Source organism: Leptodactylus fuscus, chromosome 3 (genome assembly GCF_031893055.1).
Source record: "Leptodactylus fuscus isolate aLepFus1 chromosome 3, aLepFus1.hap2, whole genome shotgun sequence".
NCBI lineage: Eukaryota > Metazoa > Chordata > Amphibia > Anura > Leptodactylidae > Leptodactylus > Leptodactylus fuscus.
Window position 1 is genome coordinate 28,958,182 of NC_134267.1, and position 18,094 is coordinate 28,976,275.

At 45.0% G+C, this 18,094-nt stretch overlaps 1 protein-coding gene across 10 annotated transcripts in view; it reads left to right on the plus strand.

Annotated features, from left to right (window-relative positions):
- Positions 1-18,094, plus strand: part of DAAM2 (dishevelled associated activator of morphogenesis 2) — a 134,869-nt gene that overhangs the window by 81,177 nt on the left and 35,598 nt on the right. For 9 of the 10 annotated variants that reach the window (XR_012715298.1, XR_012715299.1, XR_012715301.1 and 6 more), the window contains exons 15-18: positions 1,440-1,547; positions 3,571-3,600; positions 4,380-4,486; positions 5,445-5,529. Coding sequence is in view for 6 of the 10 variants with exons in the window: in XM_075267330.1 (XP_075123431.1) it covers positions 1,440-1,547; positions 3,571-3,600; positions 4,380-4,486; positions 5,445-5,529 (330 nt within the window). In the remaining 4 variants the exon portion in view is untranslated. The remainder of the gene's footprint in view (positions 1-1,439; positions 1,548-3,570; positions 3,601-4,379; positions 4,487-5,444; positions 5,530-18,094) is intronic. The other variant, XM_075267335.1, reaches the window with a different exon arrangement.

Here is an 18,094-nt window from a genome sequence, read left to right on the forward strand (position 1 = left end):
GTAGTATTATAGTAGTATATTCTTGTACATAGGAGGTAGTATTATAGTAGTTATATTCTTGTACATAGGAGGTAGTATTATAGTAGTTATATTCTTGTACATAGGAGCAGTATTATAGTAGTTATGTTCTTGTACACAGGAGTAGTATTATAGTAGTTATATTCTTGTACATAGGAGCAGTATTATAGTAGTTATATTCTTGTACATAGGAGTAGTATTATAGTAGTTATATTCTTGTACATAGGAGGTAGTATTATAGTAGTTATATTCTTGTACATAGGAGGTAGTATTATAGTAGTTATATTCTTGTATATAGGAAGTAGTATTATAGTAGTTATATTCTTGTACATAGGAGGTAGTATTATAGTAGTTATATTCTTGTATATAGGAAGTAGTATTATAGTAGTTATATTCTTGTATATAGGAAGTAGTATTATAGTAGTTATATTCTTGTACATAGGAGCAGTATTATCGTAGTTATATTCTTGTACATAGGAGTAGTATTATAGTAGTTATATTCTTGTACATAGGAGTAGTATTATAGTAGTTATATTCTTGTACATAGGAGGTAGTATTATAGTAGTTATATTCTTGTACATAGGAGGTAGTATTATAGTAGTTATATTCTTGTATATAGGAAGTAGTATTATAGTAGTTATATTCTTGTACATAGGAGCAGTATTATAGTAGTTATATTCTTGTACACAGGAGTAGTATTATAGTAGTTATATTCTTGTACATAGGAGTAGTATTATAGTAGTTATATTCTTGTACATAGGAGCAGTATTATAGTAGTTATATTCTTGTACATAGGAGCAGTATTATAGTAGTTATATTATATTCTTGTACATAGGAGGTAGTATTATAGTAGTTATATTCTTGTACATAGGAGCAGTATTATAGTAGTTATATTATATTCTTGTACATAGGAGCAGTATTATAGTAGTTATATTTGTGTACATAGGAGTAGTATTATAGTAGTTATATTCTTGTACATAGGAGCAGTATTATAGTAGTTATATTCTTGTATATAGGAAGTAGTATTATAGTAGTTATATTCTTGTACACAGGAGCAGTATTATAGTAGTTATATTCTTGTACATAGGAGCAGTATTATAGCAGTTATAGTACACAGGAGCAGTATTATAGTAGTTATATTCTTGTACATAGGAGTAGTATTATAGTAGTTATATTCTTGTACACAGGAGCAGTATTATAGTAGTTATATTCTTGTACATAGGAGCAGTATTATAGTAGTTATATTCTTGTACATAGGAGTAGTATTATAGTAATTATATTCTTGTATTAGGGGGCAGTATTATAGTAGTTATATCCTTGTACATACATGTTCACTGTTTGTTGCAGACAATATATTTGTGATATTTTTTATCATATATTTTGTCTTTTCTGAATATTTTTTGTATTTCTCTCCTGTGTAGGATAAAATCAGTGGGACAATCTGGAATGATATTGATGATATTCGAGCCTTTAAGCTCTTGGATCTTGAAGAATTTGAAGGAATGTTCTCGGCTTATCAGAGGCATCAGGTCGGTCTCTTGATTCCTTTTTGGGACTGGGTTATATTATGTGTGTTCCTATTAATGTGCAGCTGATGTTAAGTCTTATTATTCTGGTTTGAGCTTCCTTTTTGGGGTTTTGCAACTTTTCCTCCCTATTTGTAACCTTCTTTGTACATCATGCTGTGCTGTAGTGCATTGTGGGAGATGTTGTGCTGACATCAGGCGGTATACAATACTCACATGTGGAAACACTTCAGTGCAGTGTTTTGTAGGTGTAGACTTAAGCAAGGGTTTAGGGATGTGTATATAAGTTTTAGGTGCTAAATTCCAACTTTTGGATGCAGCTTTGGATGTGACTGGAGTGTAAGAGATGACTCCTGCCATGGCCAGTATTTGTAAATTTACCCCCAATGTCTCACTATTTGTGGATAGTCGTGTCCCTTTATAATCTTTCCCGATCTCTGTTGCTCATGTCCAGTTGGTCTGACCTGTTCTCCACTGTGAAATGCTAAAAAGGAATCCTACAGATCGGAGATGGCGGCTGAGAATGCTGATGTGTCCCAGGTGTAAGAAAGGAGGTTTCAGGCAGAGCGTCTCCGGATATGTCATACTTCGATGGAGATGATCCTTCCCCATGTCGCCCCTCCAGTGAGATCCTTGTAGGGCCTTAATATTTACAGATAGTCTTGATAATCCGCTCACCGGCCGTCTTCTCTTCTTCCGAATAATTTTCGGCATTTGGATTTTGAGCGAATTTTATGTTATAATCTAAAAAGGAAAAATCCATTGTCCAAAAGTCCGACGTTCATAAAATGAAATCTTGTACCATCAGCCGATATCACAGACCGCAGACATGCCCAGCACAGATTTGGTTAAGAATTAAAATTTCACAGTGTATCACTGTGATAGGTTATCAGCAATCACTGCCTATCCTATGGCACACATATCTGCACATGTGTAAGGAAGGATACATCACTCTGCATCAAACGGTAAAATATTCTGTATCACACAGTGTTTGGTGTCACACTTTATAATATTCAGTTTCACACGGTATAATATTCGGTAATACACAGTATAATATTTGGTATCACACAGTATAATATTCAGTATCACACAATATAATATTCCTTATCATGTGGTATAATATTCAGTACCACACGGTATAATATTCGTGATCACATGGTATAATATCTAGTATCACATGGTATAATATTTGTTATCACACAGTATAATATTGGTTATCACACTGTATAATATTAAGTATCACATGGTATAATATTCGGTATTACACGGTAAAATATTTAGTATCAAACAGTATAATATTCGGTATTACATGGTACGTTATTTACTATCAGACGGTATAATATTTAGTATTACACAGTATAATATTCGGCACCACATGGTATAATATTCGGTATCACACAGTATAATATTTGGTATCACACAGTATAATTTTCTGTATCATAGGGTATAATCTTTGATATCATACGGTATAATATTTAGTATCACACATTTTAATATTCGGTATCACACGGTATAATATTTAGTATCACACGGTATAATATTTAGTATCACACAGTATAATATTTAGTATCACATGGTATAATATTCGGTATCACACGGTATAATATTTAGTATCACATAATGTAATATTTGGTATCATACGGTATAATATTTAGTATCACACATTTTAATATTCGGTATCACACGGTATAATATTTAGTATCACACAGTATAATATTTAGTATCACATGGTATAATATTCGGTATCACACGGTATAATATTTAGTATCACATAATGTAATATTCGGTATCACACGGTATAATATTCAGTATCACACAGTATAATATTCCTTATTGCATGGTATAATATTTTCATCAGTGTATGAGGGATATACATTGTTTACAATCACTTCTTGCTGCTGATTTGGGGGTGACCTTGTTGTGTCGGGCTGCGGGGTCTGTGCCTGCTTCTTATATCATGGTGTGCGCTGTATTTCTAACCGGTGGCGTCTCCTTCTCTCTTACCTGCGCCGCTGCTGCTGTCTAGGACCTGCTCACTAACCCCTCTATCAGACAGGTGAGTGGCCGCTCTGGATTTGCTTTCTATCAGTATTTCCTTCTGATAACAATCTTCAGTAACCAAATATTTCTGTGTCTGGGTAAGCTGGGTGCCTGGTGGGGAAGAGCTATAACGAACCTACCTGGAAAAGCTGAGTACTATCCATTATGATATGGGGCCCATGTTGCGAAAATGCTGCGATTTACACAACAGGGCTTAACTCAAAAGCTTCTGTAAGAAGAAGAAGAATAGTCGGGGAAGAGACACTTAAAGGGGAACTCCACTGCTAACCCCTGCATGTTCTGACCTCGCCTGCTCTTACAGCTGCAGCTTGTTACAGTGTATCAGGATTAGTGGAGTGCTGCTGCTATGGTCAGAGGAATGACAGGATCAATACACTGTAAGGAGCCTGCACACGGAGTTTACGCTCGCTCATTCTGAACGTAAAACTCGTTCAGAGTGAGCAACGTAAAAAACAGATCCCATTGACTTGAATGTGTGCCGACATACGCGCGTATCACATTGAAAGCAATAGATAAAAAAACCTCCCATTGATTTCAATGGGGAGCGCGCGTATGCCGGCACCCATTCAAGTGAATGGGATCTGTTTTTTAAGCCTCTCACTCTGAACGAGTTTTATGTGCGTAAAATGAGCGAGCGTTAACTCCATGTGCAGGCTCCCTAACAAACCCTCAGCGCTGTGACCAGCGGACACCACAACCAGCTGGGGGGCGCCCTGCATCACTCTGATTCTTACCCAAGTTTCTAGGTTTGATTGTTCCTGTCTATTCTGGCAGAAAGAAGTGGATTCCATGGAGGATCTCTACCTGTCCACCCGCAAGGTGAAGGAGCTGTCAGTAATCGACGGGCGCAGGGCGCAGAATTGTGTCATCCTCCTCTCCAAGTAAGTGCCCCGGAACATGTATAGTCCTCTACCTCACCATTACCTATATATACTGTATATAAAGTGTGGCCTCTACTTCATCTCATTGCTCTCTGTGATGCAGGTTCAAGCACGTGAATCTATTATTTACATATACCCAGATGGTAAAACCTGTATATAGTGATATGGGCCATTCTGGTATAACCTGGGTATCTCCTGTATATAATTATACATGTAAAGCCGGTATAACCTGGGTATCTCCTGTATATAGTTATATATATACAGCTGGTATAACCTGGGTATCTCCTGTATATAATTATATATGTACAGCCGGTATAACCTGGGTACCCCTGTATATAATTAAATATGCACAGCTGGTATAACCTGGGTATCTCCTGTATATAATTATATATGTACAGCTGGTATAATCTGGGTTTCTCCTGTATATAATGATATACTGTATACACAGCTGGTATAACCTGGGTATCTCCTGTATATAATTCTATATGCACAACTGGTATAACCTGGGTATCTCCTGTATATAATTCTATATATACAGCTGGTATAACCTGAGTATCTCCTGTATATAAATATATTTGTACAGCTGGTATAACCTGGGTATCTCCTGTATGTAATTCTATTGTACAGCTGGTATAACCTGGGTATCTCCTGTATATAATTCTATATATACAGCTGGTATAACCTGAGTATCTCCTGTATATAAATATATTTGTACAGCTGGTATAACCTGGGTATCTCCTGTATGTAATTCTATTGTACAGCTGGTATAACCTGAGTATCTCCTGTATATAATGATATACTGTATACACAGCTGGTATAACCTGGGTATCTCCTATATATAATGATATACTGTATACACGGCTGGTATAACCTGGGCACTCTGTATTGCTTTCTCATGTGGTTTTGACGTTTTTCATGATGATTATTCTTATATTTTTATTTAAATTTTTCCTCTTAGACTGAAGTTGTCCAATGAGGAGATTAAGAAAGCCATTATGGAAATGGATGAACTAGAGGATCTCCCGAAGGATATGCTGGAGCAGGTAGGCCTTGGTGGAGTTGACTATTGACAGGTCTTCTGCTTCTTTATGTTCCTTCTCTATATTCTTTTGTATTATGTGTGGACTCTTCCATCCATGTGACCTGTCTTTCTCCCCTCAGAGTCAGCCTATGCACATGGGTGGTCAGATCCATAGGGTCACTTTCTTCTTCATGGGCAGTCAGGACCTGTCACTGTCTTCTAAATATAGGAACTGATATATGACATTGCATGTTGCGGGGGAAGGGGACTCGGCAGACAATTTCGTGCAAGATTTCAATGCTAAGGCTTGGTCTGTCTTGGATCTTATGTCTTAGAGTCTCTTACACACAAGAATAGTAAAGACTACACAGGACAATGCTACGTTCTTACATCCCATGTAAGGCTGCGGAAAACTTTCTATATATTCAGTTATGTTTTAGCCTCCTCTTTTACTTGATCTCTTTTGAAACTCAATTCCAGTTATTCCTGTTTGGGAGGTGGAAGCAGTAAACGTGACCATAGGCTGCACTACTGTCTATGGGAGGCAGAAATACTATGGGACCATAGACTGCACTACTGTCTATGGAAGGCAGAAACACTATGGGACCATAGACTGCACTACTGTCTATGGAAGGCAGAAACACTATGGGACCATAGGCTGCACTACTGTCTATGGGAGGCAGAAATACTATGGGACCATAGGCTGCACTAGTGTCTATGGGAGGCAGAAACACTATGGGACCATAGACTGCACTACTGTCTATGGAAGGCAGAAACACTATGGGACCATAGGCTGCACTACTGTCTATGGGAGGCAGAAATACTATGGGACCATAGGCTGCACTACTGTCTATGGGAGGCAGAAATACTATGGGACCATAAGCTGCACTACTGTCTATGGAAGGCAGAAACACTATGGGACCATAGGCTGCACTACTGTCTATGGGAGGCAGAAATACTATGGGATCATAGGCTGCACTACTGTCTATGGGAGGCAGAAACACTATGGGACCATAGGCTGCACTAGTGTCTATGGGAGGCAGAAACACTATGGGACCATAGACTGCACTACTGTCTATGGAAGGCAGAAATACTATGGGACCATAGGCTGCACTACTGTCTATGGGAGGCAGAAATACTATGGGACCATAGGCTGCACTACTGTCTATGGGAGGCAGAAACACTATGGGACCATAGGCTGCACTAGTGTCTATGGGAGGCAGAAACACTATGGGACAATAGGCTGCACTACTGTCTATGGGAGGCAGAAACACTATGGGACCATAGGCTGCACTAGTGTCTATGGAAGGCAGAAACACTATGGGACCATAGGCTGCACTACTGTCTATGAAAGGCAGAAACACTATGGGACCACAGGCTGCACTACTGTCTATGGGAGGCAGAAACACTATGGGACCATAGACTGCACTACTGTCTATGGGAGGCAGAAACACTATGGGACCATAGACTGCACTACTGTCTATGGAAGGCAGAAACACTATGGGACCATAGGCTGCACTACTGTCTATGGGAGGCAGAAATACTATGGGACCATAGGCTGCACTAGTGTCTATGGGAGGCAGAAATACTATGGGACCATAGGCTGCACTACTGTCTATGGGAGGCAGAAACACTATGGGACCATAGGCTGCACTAGTGTCTATGGGAGGCAGAAACACTATGGGACCATAGGCTGCACTAGTGTCTATGGGAGGCAGAAACACTATGGGACCATAGGCTGCACTAGTGTCTATGGAAGGCAGAAACACTATGGGACCATAGGCTGCACTATTGTCTATGGAAGGCAGAAACACTATGGGACCACAGGCTGCACTACTGTCTATGGGAGGCAGAAACACTATGGGACCATAGACTGCACTACTGTCTATGGAAGGCAGAAACACTATGGGACCATAGACTGCACTACTGTCTATGGGAGGCAGAAACACTATGGGACCATAGACTGCACTACTGTCTATGGAAGGCAGAAACACTGTGGGTCTATAGGCTGCACTAGTGTCTATAGGAGGCAGAAACACTACGGGAACATAGGCTGCACTAGTGTCTATGGGAGGCAGAAATACTATGGGACCATAGGCTGCACTAGTGTCTATGGAAGGCAGAAACACTGTGGGTCTATAGGCTGCACTACTGTCTATGGGAGGCAGAAACACTGTGGGTCTATAGGCTGCACTAGTGTCTATAGGAGGCAGAAACACTATGGGACCATAGACTGCACTACTGTCTATGGGAGGCAGAAATACTATGGGACCATAGGCTGCACTAGTGTCTATGGGAGGCAGAAACACTATGGGACCATAGGCTGCACTACTGTCTATGGAAGGCAGAAATACTATGGGACCATAGGCTGCACTACTGTCTATGGAAGGCAGAAATACTATGGGACCATAGGCTGCACTACTGTCTATGGGAGGCAGAAACACTATGGGACCATAGGCTGCACTACTGTCTATGGGAGGCAGAAACACTGTGGGTCTATAGGCTGCACTACTGTCTATGGAAGGCAGAAACACTATGGGACCATAGGCTGCACTAGTGTCTATAGAAGGCAGAAACACTATGGGACCATAGGCTGCACTAGTGTCTATAGAAGGCAGAAACACTATGGGACCATAGGCTGCACTAGTGTCTATAGAAGGCAGAAACACTATGGGACCATAGGCTGCACTACTGTCTATGGAAGGCAGAAACACTATGGGACCACAGGCTGCACTACTGTCTATGGGAGGCAGAAACACTATGGGACCATAGACTGCACTACTGTCTATGGGAGGCAGAAACACTATGGGACCATAGACTGCACTACTGTCTATGGAAGGCAGAAACACTGTGGGTCTATAGACTGCACTACTGTCTATGGGAGGCAGAAACACTGTGGGTCTATAGACTGCACTACTGTCTATGGGAGGCAGAAACACTGTGGGTCTATAGGCTGCACTAGTGTCTATAGGAGGCAGAAACACTATGGGACCATAGGCTGCACTAGTGTCTATGGGAGGCAGAAACACTATGGGACCATAGGCTGCACTAGTGTCTATGGGAGGCAGAAACACTATGGGACCATAGACTGCACTACTGTCTATGGAAGGCAGAAACACTATGGGACCATAGGCTGCACTAGTGTCTATGGAAGGCAGAAACACTATGGGACCATAGGCTGCACTACTGTCTATGGAAGGCAGAAACACTATGGGACCACAGGCTGCACTACTGTCTATGGGAGGCAGAAACACTATGGGACCATAGACTGCACTACTGTCTATGGAAGGCAGAAACACTATGGGACCATAGACTGCACTACTGTCTATGGGAGGCAGAAACACTATGGGACCATAGACTGCACTACTGTCTATGGAAGGCAGAAACACTATGGGACCATAGGCTGCACTACTGTCTATGGGAGGCAGAAATACTATGGGACCATAGGCTGCACTACTGTCTATGGGAGGCAGAAATACTATGGGACCATAGGCTGCACTACTGTCTATGGGAGGCAGAAACACTATGGGACCATAGGCTGCACTAGTGTCTATGGGAGGCAGAAACACTATGGGACCATAGGCTGCACTAGTGTCTATGGGAGGCAGAAACACTATGGGACCATAGGCTGCACTACTGTCTAAGGAAGGCAGAAACACTATGGGACCATAGGCTGCACTACTGTCTATGGGAGGCAGAAATACTATGGGACCATAGGCTGCACTAGTGTCTATGGGAGGCAGAAACACTATGGGACCATAGGCTGCACTACTGTCTATGGAAGGCAGAAATACTATGGGACCATAGGCTGCACTACTGTCTATGGGAGGCAGAAACACTATGGGACCATAGGCTGCACTACTGTCTATGGGAGGCAGAAACACTATGGGACCATAGACTGCACTACTGTCTATGGGAGGCAGAAATACTATGGGACCATAGGCTGCACTAGTGTCTATGGGAGGCAGAAATACTACGGGACCATAGGCTGCACTACTGTCTATGGGAGGCAGAAACACTATGGGACCATAGGCTGCACTAGTGTCTATGGGAGGCAGAAACACTATGGGACCATAGGCTGCACTAGTGTCTATGGGAGGCAGAAACACTATGGGACCATAGGCTGCACTAGTGTCTATGGGAGGCAGAAACACTATGGGACCATAGGCTGCACTACTGTCTAAGGAAGGCAGAAACACTATGGGACCATAGGCTGCACTACTGTCTATGGGAGGCAGAAACACTATGGGACCATAGACTGCACTACTGTCTATGGGAGGCAGAAATACTATGGGACCATAGGCTGCACTAGTGTCTATGGGAGGCAGAAACACTATGGGACCATAGGCTGCACTACTGTCTATGGAAGGCAGAAATACTATGGGACCATAGGCTGCACTACTGTCTATGGGAGGCAGAAACACTATGGGACCATAGGCTGCACTACTGTCTATGGGAGGCAGAAACACTATGGGACCATAGACTGCACTACTGTCTATGGGAGGCAGAAATACTACGGGACCATAGGCTGCACTACTGTCTATGGGAGGCAGAAATACTACGGGACCATAGGCTGCACTACTGTCTATGGAAGGCAGAAATACTATGGGACCATAGGCTGCACTACTGTCTATAGGAGGCAGAAACACTATGGGACCATAGGCTGCACTACTGTCTATGGGAGGCAGAAACACTGTGGGTCTATAGGCTGCACTAGTGTCTATAGGAGGCAGAAACACTATGGGACCATAGGCTGCACTACTGTCTATGGGATGCAGAATCACTATGGGACCATAGGCTGCACTACTGTCTATGGAAGGCAGAAATACTATGGGACCATAGGCTGCACTACTGTCTATAGGAGGCAGAAACACTATGGGACCATAGGCTGCACTAGTGTCTATAGAAGGCAGAAACACTATGGGACCATAGACTGCACTACTGTCTATGGGAGGCAGAAACACTGTGGGTCTATAGCCTGCACTAGTGTCTATAGGAGGCAGAAACACTATGGGACCATAGGCTGCACTACTGTCTATGGGATGCAGAATCACTATGGGACCATAGGCTGCACTAGTGTCTATGGGAGGCAGAAACACTATGGGACCATAGGCTGCACTACTGTCTATGGAAGGCAGAAACACTATGGGACCACAGGCTGCACTACTGTCTATGGGAGGCAGAAACACTATGGGACCATAGACTGCACTACTGTCTATGGGAGGCAGAAACACTATGGGACCATAGACTGCACTACTGTCTATGGAAGGCAGAAACACTATGGGACCATAGGCTGCACTACTGTCTATGGGAGGCAGAAATACTATGGGACCATAGGCTGCACTACTGTCTATGGGAGGCAGAAATACTATGGGACCATAGGCTGCACTACTGTCTATGGGAGGCAGAAACACTATGGGACCATAGGCTGCACTAGTGTCTATGGGAGGCAGAAACACTATGGGACCATAGGCTGCACTAGTGTCTATGGGAGGCAGAAACACTATGGGACCATAGGCTGCACTAGTGTCTATGGGAGGCAGAAACACTATGGGACCATAGGCTGCACTACTGTCTATGGAAGGCAGAAACACTATGGGACCATAGGCTGCACTACTGTCTATGGGAGGCAGAAACACTGTGGGTCTATAGGCTGCACTAGTGTCTATAGGAGGCAGAAACACTACGGGAACATAGGCTGCACTAGTGTCTATGGAAGGCAGAAACACTGTGGGTCTATAGGCTGCACTACTGTCTATGGGAGGCAGAAACACTGTGGGTCTATAGGCTGCACTAGTGTCTATGGGAGGCAGAAACACTATGGGACCATAGGCTGCACTAGTGTCTATGGGAGGCAGAAACACTATGGGACCATAGACTGCACTACTGTCTATGGGAGGCAGAAATACTATGGGACCATAGGCTGCACTAGTGTCTATGGGAGGCAGAAACACTATGGGACCATAGGCTGCACTACTGTCTATGGAAGGCAGAAATACTATGGGACCATAGGCTGCACTACTGTCTATAGGAGGCAGAAACACTATGGGACCATAGGCTGCACTACTGTCTATGGGAGGCAGAATCACTATGGGACCATAGGCTGCACTACTGTCTATGGAAGGCAGAAATACTATGGGACCATAGGCTGCACTACTGTCTATGGAAGGCAGAAATACTATGGGACCATAGGCTGCACTAGTGTCTATAGAAGGCAGAAACACTATGGGACCATAGACTGCACTACTGTCTATGGGAGGCAGAAACACTGTGGGTCTATAGGCTGCACTAGTGTCTATAGGAGGCAGAAACACTATGGGACCATAGGCTGCACTACTGTCTATGGGATGCAGAATCACTATGGGACCATAGGCTGCACTACTGTCTATGGAAGGCAGAAATACTATGGGACCATAGGCTGCACTACTGTCTATAGGAGGCAGAAACACTATGGGACCATAGGCTGCACTAGTGTCTATAGAAGGCAGAAACACTATGGGACCATAGGCTGCACTAGTGTCTATAGGAGGCAGAAACACTATGGGACCATAGGCTGCACTAGTGTCTATGGAAGGCAGAAACACTGTGGGTCTATAGGCGGCACTAGTGTCTATAGGAGGCAGAAACACTATGGGTCTATAGGCTGCACTACTGTCTATGGAAGGCAGAAACACTGTGGGTCTATAGGCGGCACTAGTGTCTATAGGAGGCAGAAACACTATGGGTCTATAGGCTGCACTACTGTCTATGGGAGGCAGAAACACTATGGGACCATAGGCTGCACTAGTGTCTATGGGAGGCAGAAACACTATGGGACCATAGGCTGCACTACTGTCTATGGGAGGCAGAAACACTATGGGACCATAGGCTGCACTAGTGTCTATGGGAGGCAGAAATACTATGGGACCATAGGCTGCACTAGTGTCTATGGGAGGCAGAAACAATATGGGACCATAGGCTGCACTACTGTCTATGGAAGGCAGAAACACTATGGGACCATAGACTGCACTACTGTCTATGGGAGGCAGAAACACTGTGGGTCTATAGGCTGCACTAGTGTCTATAGGAGGCAGAAACACTACGGGAACATAGGCTGCACTAGTGTCTATGGGAGGCAGAAACACTATGGGACCATAGGCTGCACTAGTGTCTATAGGAGGCAGAAATACTATGGGACCATAGGCTGCACTAGTGTCTATGGGAGGCAGAAACACTATTGGACCATAGGCTGCACTACTGTCTATGGAAGGCAGAAACACTGTGGGTCTATAGGCTGCACTAGTGTCTATAGGAGGCAGAAACACTATGGGACCATAGGCTGCACTAGTGTCTATGGGAGGCAGAAACACTATGGGACCATAGGCTGCACTACTGTCTATGGGAGGCAGAAACACTATGGGACCATAGGCTGCACTAGTGTCTATGGGAGGCAGAAACACTATGGGACCATAGGCTGCACTACTGTCTATGGGATGCAGAATCACTATGGGACCATAGGCTACACTAGTGTCTATGGGAGACAGAAACACTATGGGACCATAGGCTGCACTAGTGTCTATGGGAGGCAGAAACACTATGGGACCATAGGCTGCACTACTGTCTATGGAAGGCAGAAACACTATGGGACCATAGGCTGCACTACTGTCTATGGGAGGCAGAAACACTATGGGACCATAGACTGCACTACTGTCTATGGGAGGCAGAAATACTATGGGACCATAGGCTGCACTAGTGTCTATGGGAGGCAGAAACACTATGGGACCATAGGCTGCACTACTGTCTATGGAAGGCAGAAATACTATGGGACCATAGGCTGCACTACTGTCTATGGAAGGTAGAAATACTATGGGACCATAGGCTGCACTACTGTCTATAGGAGGCAGAAACACTATGGGACCATAGGCTGCACTACTGTCTATGGGAGGCAGAAACACTATGGGACCATAGGCTGCACTACTGTCTATAGGAGGCAGAAACACTATGGGACCATAGGCTGCACTACTGTCTATGGGAGGCAGAAACACTGTGGGTCTATAGGCTGCACTAGTGTCTATAGGAGGCAGAAACACTATGGGACCATAGGCTGCACTACTGTCTATGGGAGGCAGAAATACTATGGGACCATAGGCTGCACTAGTGTCTATGGGAGGCAGAAACACTATGGGACCATAGGCTGCACTACTGTCTATGGAAGGCAGAAATACTATGGGACCATAGGCTGCACTACTGTCTATGGAAGGCAGAAATACTATGGGACCATAGGCTGCACTACTGTCTATAGGAGGCAGAAACACTATGGGACCATAGGCTGCACTACTGTCTATGGGAGGCAGAAACACTGTGGGTCTATAGGCTGCACTAGTGTCTATAGGAGGCAGAAACACTATGGGACCATAGGCTGCACTAGTGTCTATGGGAGGCAGAAACACTATGGGACCATAGGCTGCACTACTGTCTATGGAAGGCAGAAATACTATGGGACCATAGGCTGCACTACCGTCTATGGAAGGCAGAAATACTATGGGACCATAGGCTGCACTACTGTCTATGGGATGCAGTATCACTATGGGACCATAGGCTGCACTACTGTCTATGGGATGCAGAATCACTATGGGACCATAGGCTGCACTACTGTCTATGGAAGGCAGAAACACTATGGGACCATAGACTGCACTACTGTCTATGGGAGGCAGAAACACTGTGGGTCTATAGGCTGCACTAGTGTCTATAGGAGGCAGAAACACTATGGGACCATAGGCTGCACTACTGTCTATAGGAGGCAGAAACACTATGGGACCATAGGCTGCACTACTGTCTATAGGAGGCAGAAACACTATGGGACCATAGGCTGCACTAGTGTCTATAGAAGGCAGAAACACTATGGGACCATAGACTGCACTACTGTCTATGGGAGGCAGAAACACTGTGGGTCTATAGGCTGCACTAGTGTCTATAGGAGGCAGAAACACTATGGGACCATAGGCTGCACTACTGTCTATAGGAGGCAGAAACACTATGGGACCATAGGCTGCACTACTGTCTATAGGAGGCAGAAACACTATGGGACCATAGGCTGCACTAGTGTCTATAGAAGGCAGAAACACTATGGGACCATAGGCTGCACTACTGTCTATAGGAGGCAGAAACACTATGGGACCATAGGCTGCACTAGTGTCTATAGAAGGCAGAAACACTATGGGACCATAGGCTGCACTACTGTCTATAGGAGGCAGAAACACTATGGGACCATAGGCTGCACTACTGTCTATGGGAGGCAGAAACACTATGGGACCATAGGCTGCACTACTGTCTATGGGAGGCAGAAACACTGTGGGTCTATAGGCTGCACTAGTGTCTATAGGAGGCAGAAACACTATGGGACCATAGGCTGCACTACTGTCTATGGGATGCAGAATCACTATGGGACCATAGGCTGCACTAGTGTCTATGGGAGGCAGAAACACTATGGGACCATAGGCTGCACTAGTGTCTATGGGAGGCAGAAACACTATGGGACCATAGGCTGCACTAGTGTCTATGGAAGGCAGAAACACTATGGGACCATAGGCTGCACTACTGTCTATGGAAGGCAGAAACACTATGGGACCACAGGCTGCACTACTGTCTATGGGAGGCAGAAACACTATGGGACCATAGACTGCACTACTGTCTATGGGAGGCAGAAACACTATGGGACCATAGACTGCACTACTGTCTATGGAAGGCAGAAACACTATGGGACCATAGGCTGCACTACTGTCTATGGGAGGCAGAAATACTATGGGACCATAGGCTGCACTACTGTCTATGGGAGGCAGAAATACTATGGGACCATAGGCTGCACTACTGTCTATGGGAGGCAGAAACACTATGGGACCATAGGCTGCACTAGTGTCTATGGGAGGCAGAAACACTATGGGACCATAGGCTGCACTACTGTCTATGGTAGGCAGAAACACTGTGGGTCTATAGGCTGCACTACTGTCTATGGGAGGCAGAAACACTGTGGGTCTATAGGCTGCACTAGTGTCTATGGGAGGCAGAAACACTATGGGACCATAGGCTGCACTAGTGTCTATGGGAGGCAGAAACACTATGGGACCATAGACTGCACTACTGTCTATGGGAGGCAGAAATACTATGGGACCATAGGCTGCACTAGTGTCTATGGGAGGCAGAAACACTATGGGACCATAGGCTGCACTACTGTCTATGGTAGGCAGAAACACTGTGGGTCTATAGGCTGCACTACTGTCTATGGGAGGCAGAAACACTGTGGGTCTATAGGCTGCACTAGTGTCTATGGGAGGCAGAAACACTATGGGACCATAGGCTGCACTAGTGTCTATGGGAGGCAGAAACACTATGGGACCATAGACTGCACTACTGTCTATGGGAGGCAGAAATACTATGGGACCATAGGCTGCACTAGTGTCTATGGGAGGCAGAAACACTATGGGACCATAGGCTGCACTACTGTCTATGGAAGGCAGAAATACTATGGGACCATAGGCTGCACTACTGTCTATAGGAGGCAGAAACACTATGGGACCATAGGCTGCACTACTGTCTATGGGAGGCAGAATCACTATGGGACCATAGGCTGCACTACTGTCTATGGAAGGCAGAAATACTATGGGACCATAGGCTGCACTACTGTCTATGGAAGGCAGAAATACTATGGGACCATAGGCTGCACTAGTGTCTATAGAAGGCAGAAACACTATGGGACCATAGACTGCACTACTGTCTATGGGAGGCAGAAACACTGTGGGTCTATAGGCTGCACTAGTGTCTATAGGAGGCAGAAACACTATGGGACCATAGGCTGCACTACTGTCTATGGGATGCAGAATCACTATGGGACCATAGGCTGCACTACTGTCTATGGAAGGCAGAAATACTATGGGACCATAGGCTGCACTACTGTCTATAGGAGGCAGAAACACTATGGGACCATAGGCTGCACTAGTGTCTATAGAAGGCAGAAACACTATGGGACCATAGGCTGCACTAGTGTCTATAGGAGGCAGAAACACTATGGGACCATAGGCTGCACTAGTGTCTATGGAAGGCAGAAACACTGTGGGTCTATAGGCGGCACTAGTGTCTATAGGAGGCAGAAACACTATGGGTCTATAGGCTGCACTACTGTCTATGGAAGGCAGAAACACTGTGGGTCTATAGGCGGCACTAGTGTCTATAGGAGGCAGAAACACTATGGGTCTATAGGCTGCACTACTGTCTATGGGAGGCAGAAACACTATGGGACCATAGGCTGCACTAGTGTCTATGGGAGGCAGAAACACTATGGGACCATAGGCTGCACTACTGTCTATGGGAGGCAGAAACACTATGGGACCATAGGCTGCACTAGTGTCTATGGGAGGCAGAAATACTATGGGACCATAGGCTGCACTAGTGTCTATGGGAGGCAGAAACAATATGGGACCATAGGCTGCACTACTGTCTATGGAAGGCAGAAACACTATGGGACCATAGACTGCACTACTGTCTATGGGAGGCAGAAACACTGTGGGTCTATAGGCTGCACTAGTGTCTATAGGAGGCAGAAACACTACGGGAACATAGGCTGCACTAGTGTCTATGGGAGGCAGAAACACTATGGGACCATAGGCTGCACTAGTGTCTATAGGAGGCAGAAATACTATGGGACCATAGGCTGCACTAGTGTCTATGGGAGGCAGAAACACTATTGGACCATAGGCTGCACTACTGTCTATGGAAGGCAGAAACACTGTGGGTCTATAGGCTGCACTAGTGTCTATAGGAGGCAGAAACACTATGGGACCATAGGCTGCACTAGTGTCTATGGGAGGCAGAAACACTATGGGACCATAGGCTGCACTACTGTCTATGGGAGGCAGAAACACTATGGGACCATAGGCTGCACTAGTGTCTATGGGAGGCAGAAACACTATGGGACCATAGGCTGCACTACTGTCTATGGGATGCAGAATCACTATGGGACCATAGGCTACACTAGTGTCTATGGGAGACAGAAACACTATGGGACCATAGGCTGCACTAGTGTCTATGGGAGGCAGAAACACTATGGGACCATAGGCTGCACTACTGTCTATGGAAGGCAGAAACACTATGGGACCATAGGCTGCACTACTGTCTATGGGAGGCAGAAACACTATGGGACCATAGACTGCACTACTGTCTATGGGAGGCAGAAATACTATGGGACCATAGGCTGCACTAGTGTCTATGGGAGGCAGAAACACTATGGGACCATAGGCTGCACTACTGTCTATGGAAGGCAGAAATACTATGGGACCATAGGCTGCACTACTGTCTATGGAAGGTAGAAATACTATGGGACCATAGGCTGCACTACTGTCTATAGGAGGCAGAAACACTATGGGACCATAGGCTGCACTACTGTCTATGGGAGGCAGAAACACTATGGGACCATAGGCTGCACTACTGTCTATAGGAGGCAGAAACACTATGGGACCATAGGCTGCACTACTGTCTATGGGAGGCAGAAACACTGTGGGTCTATAGGCTGCACTAGTGTCTATAGGAGGCAGAAACACTATGGGACCATAGGCTGC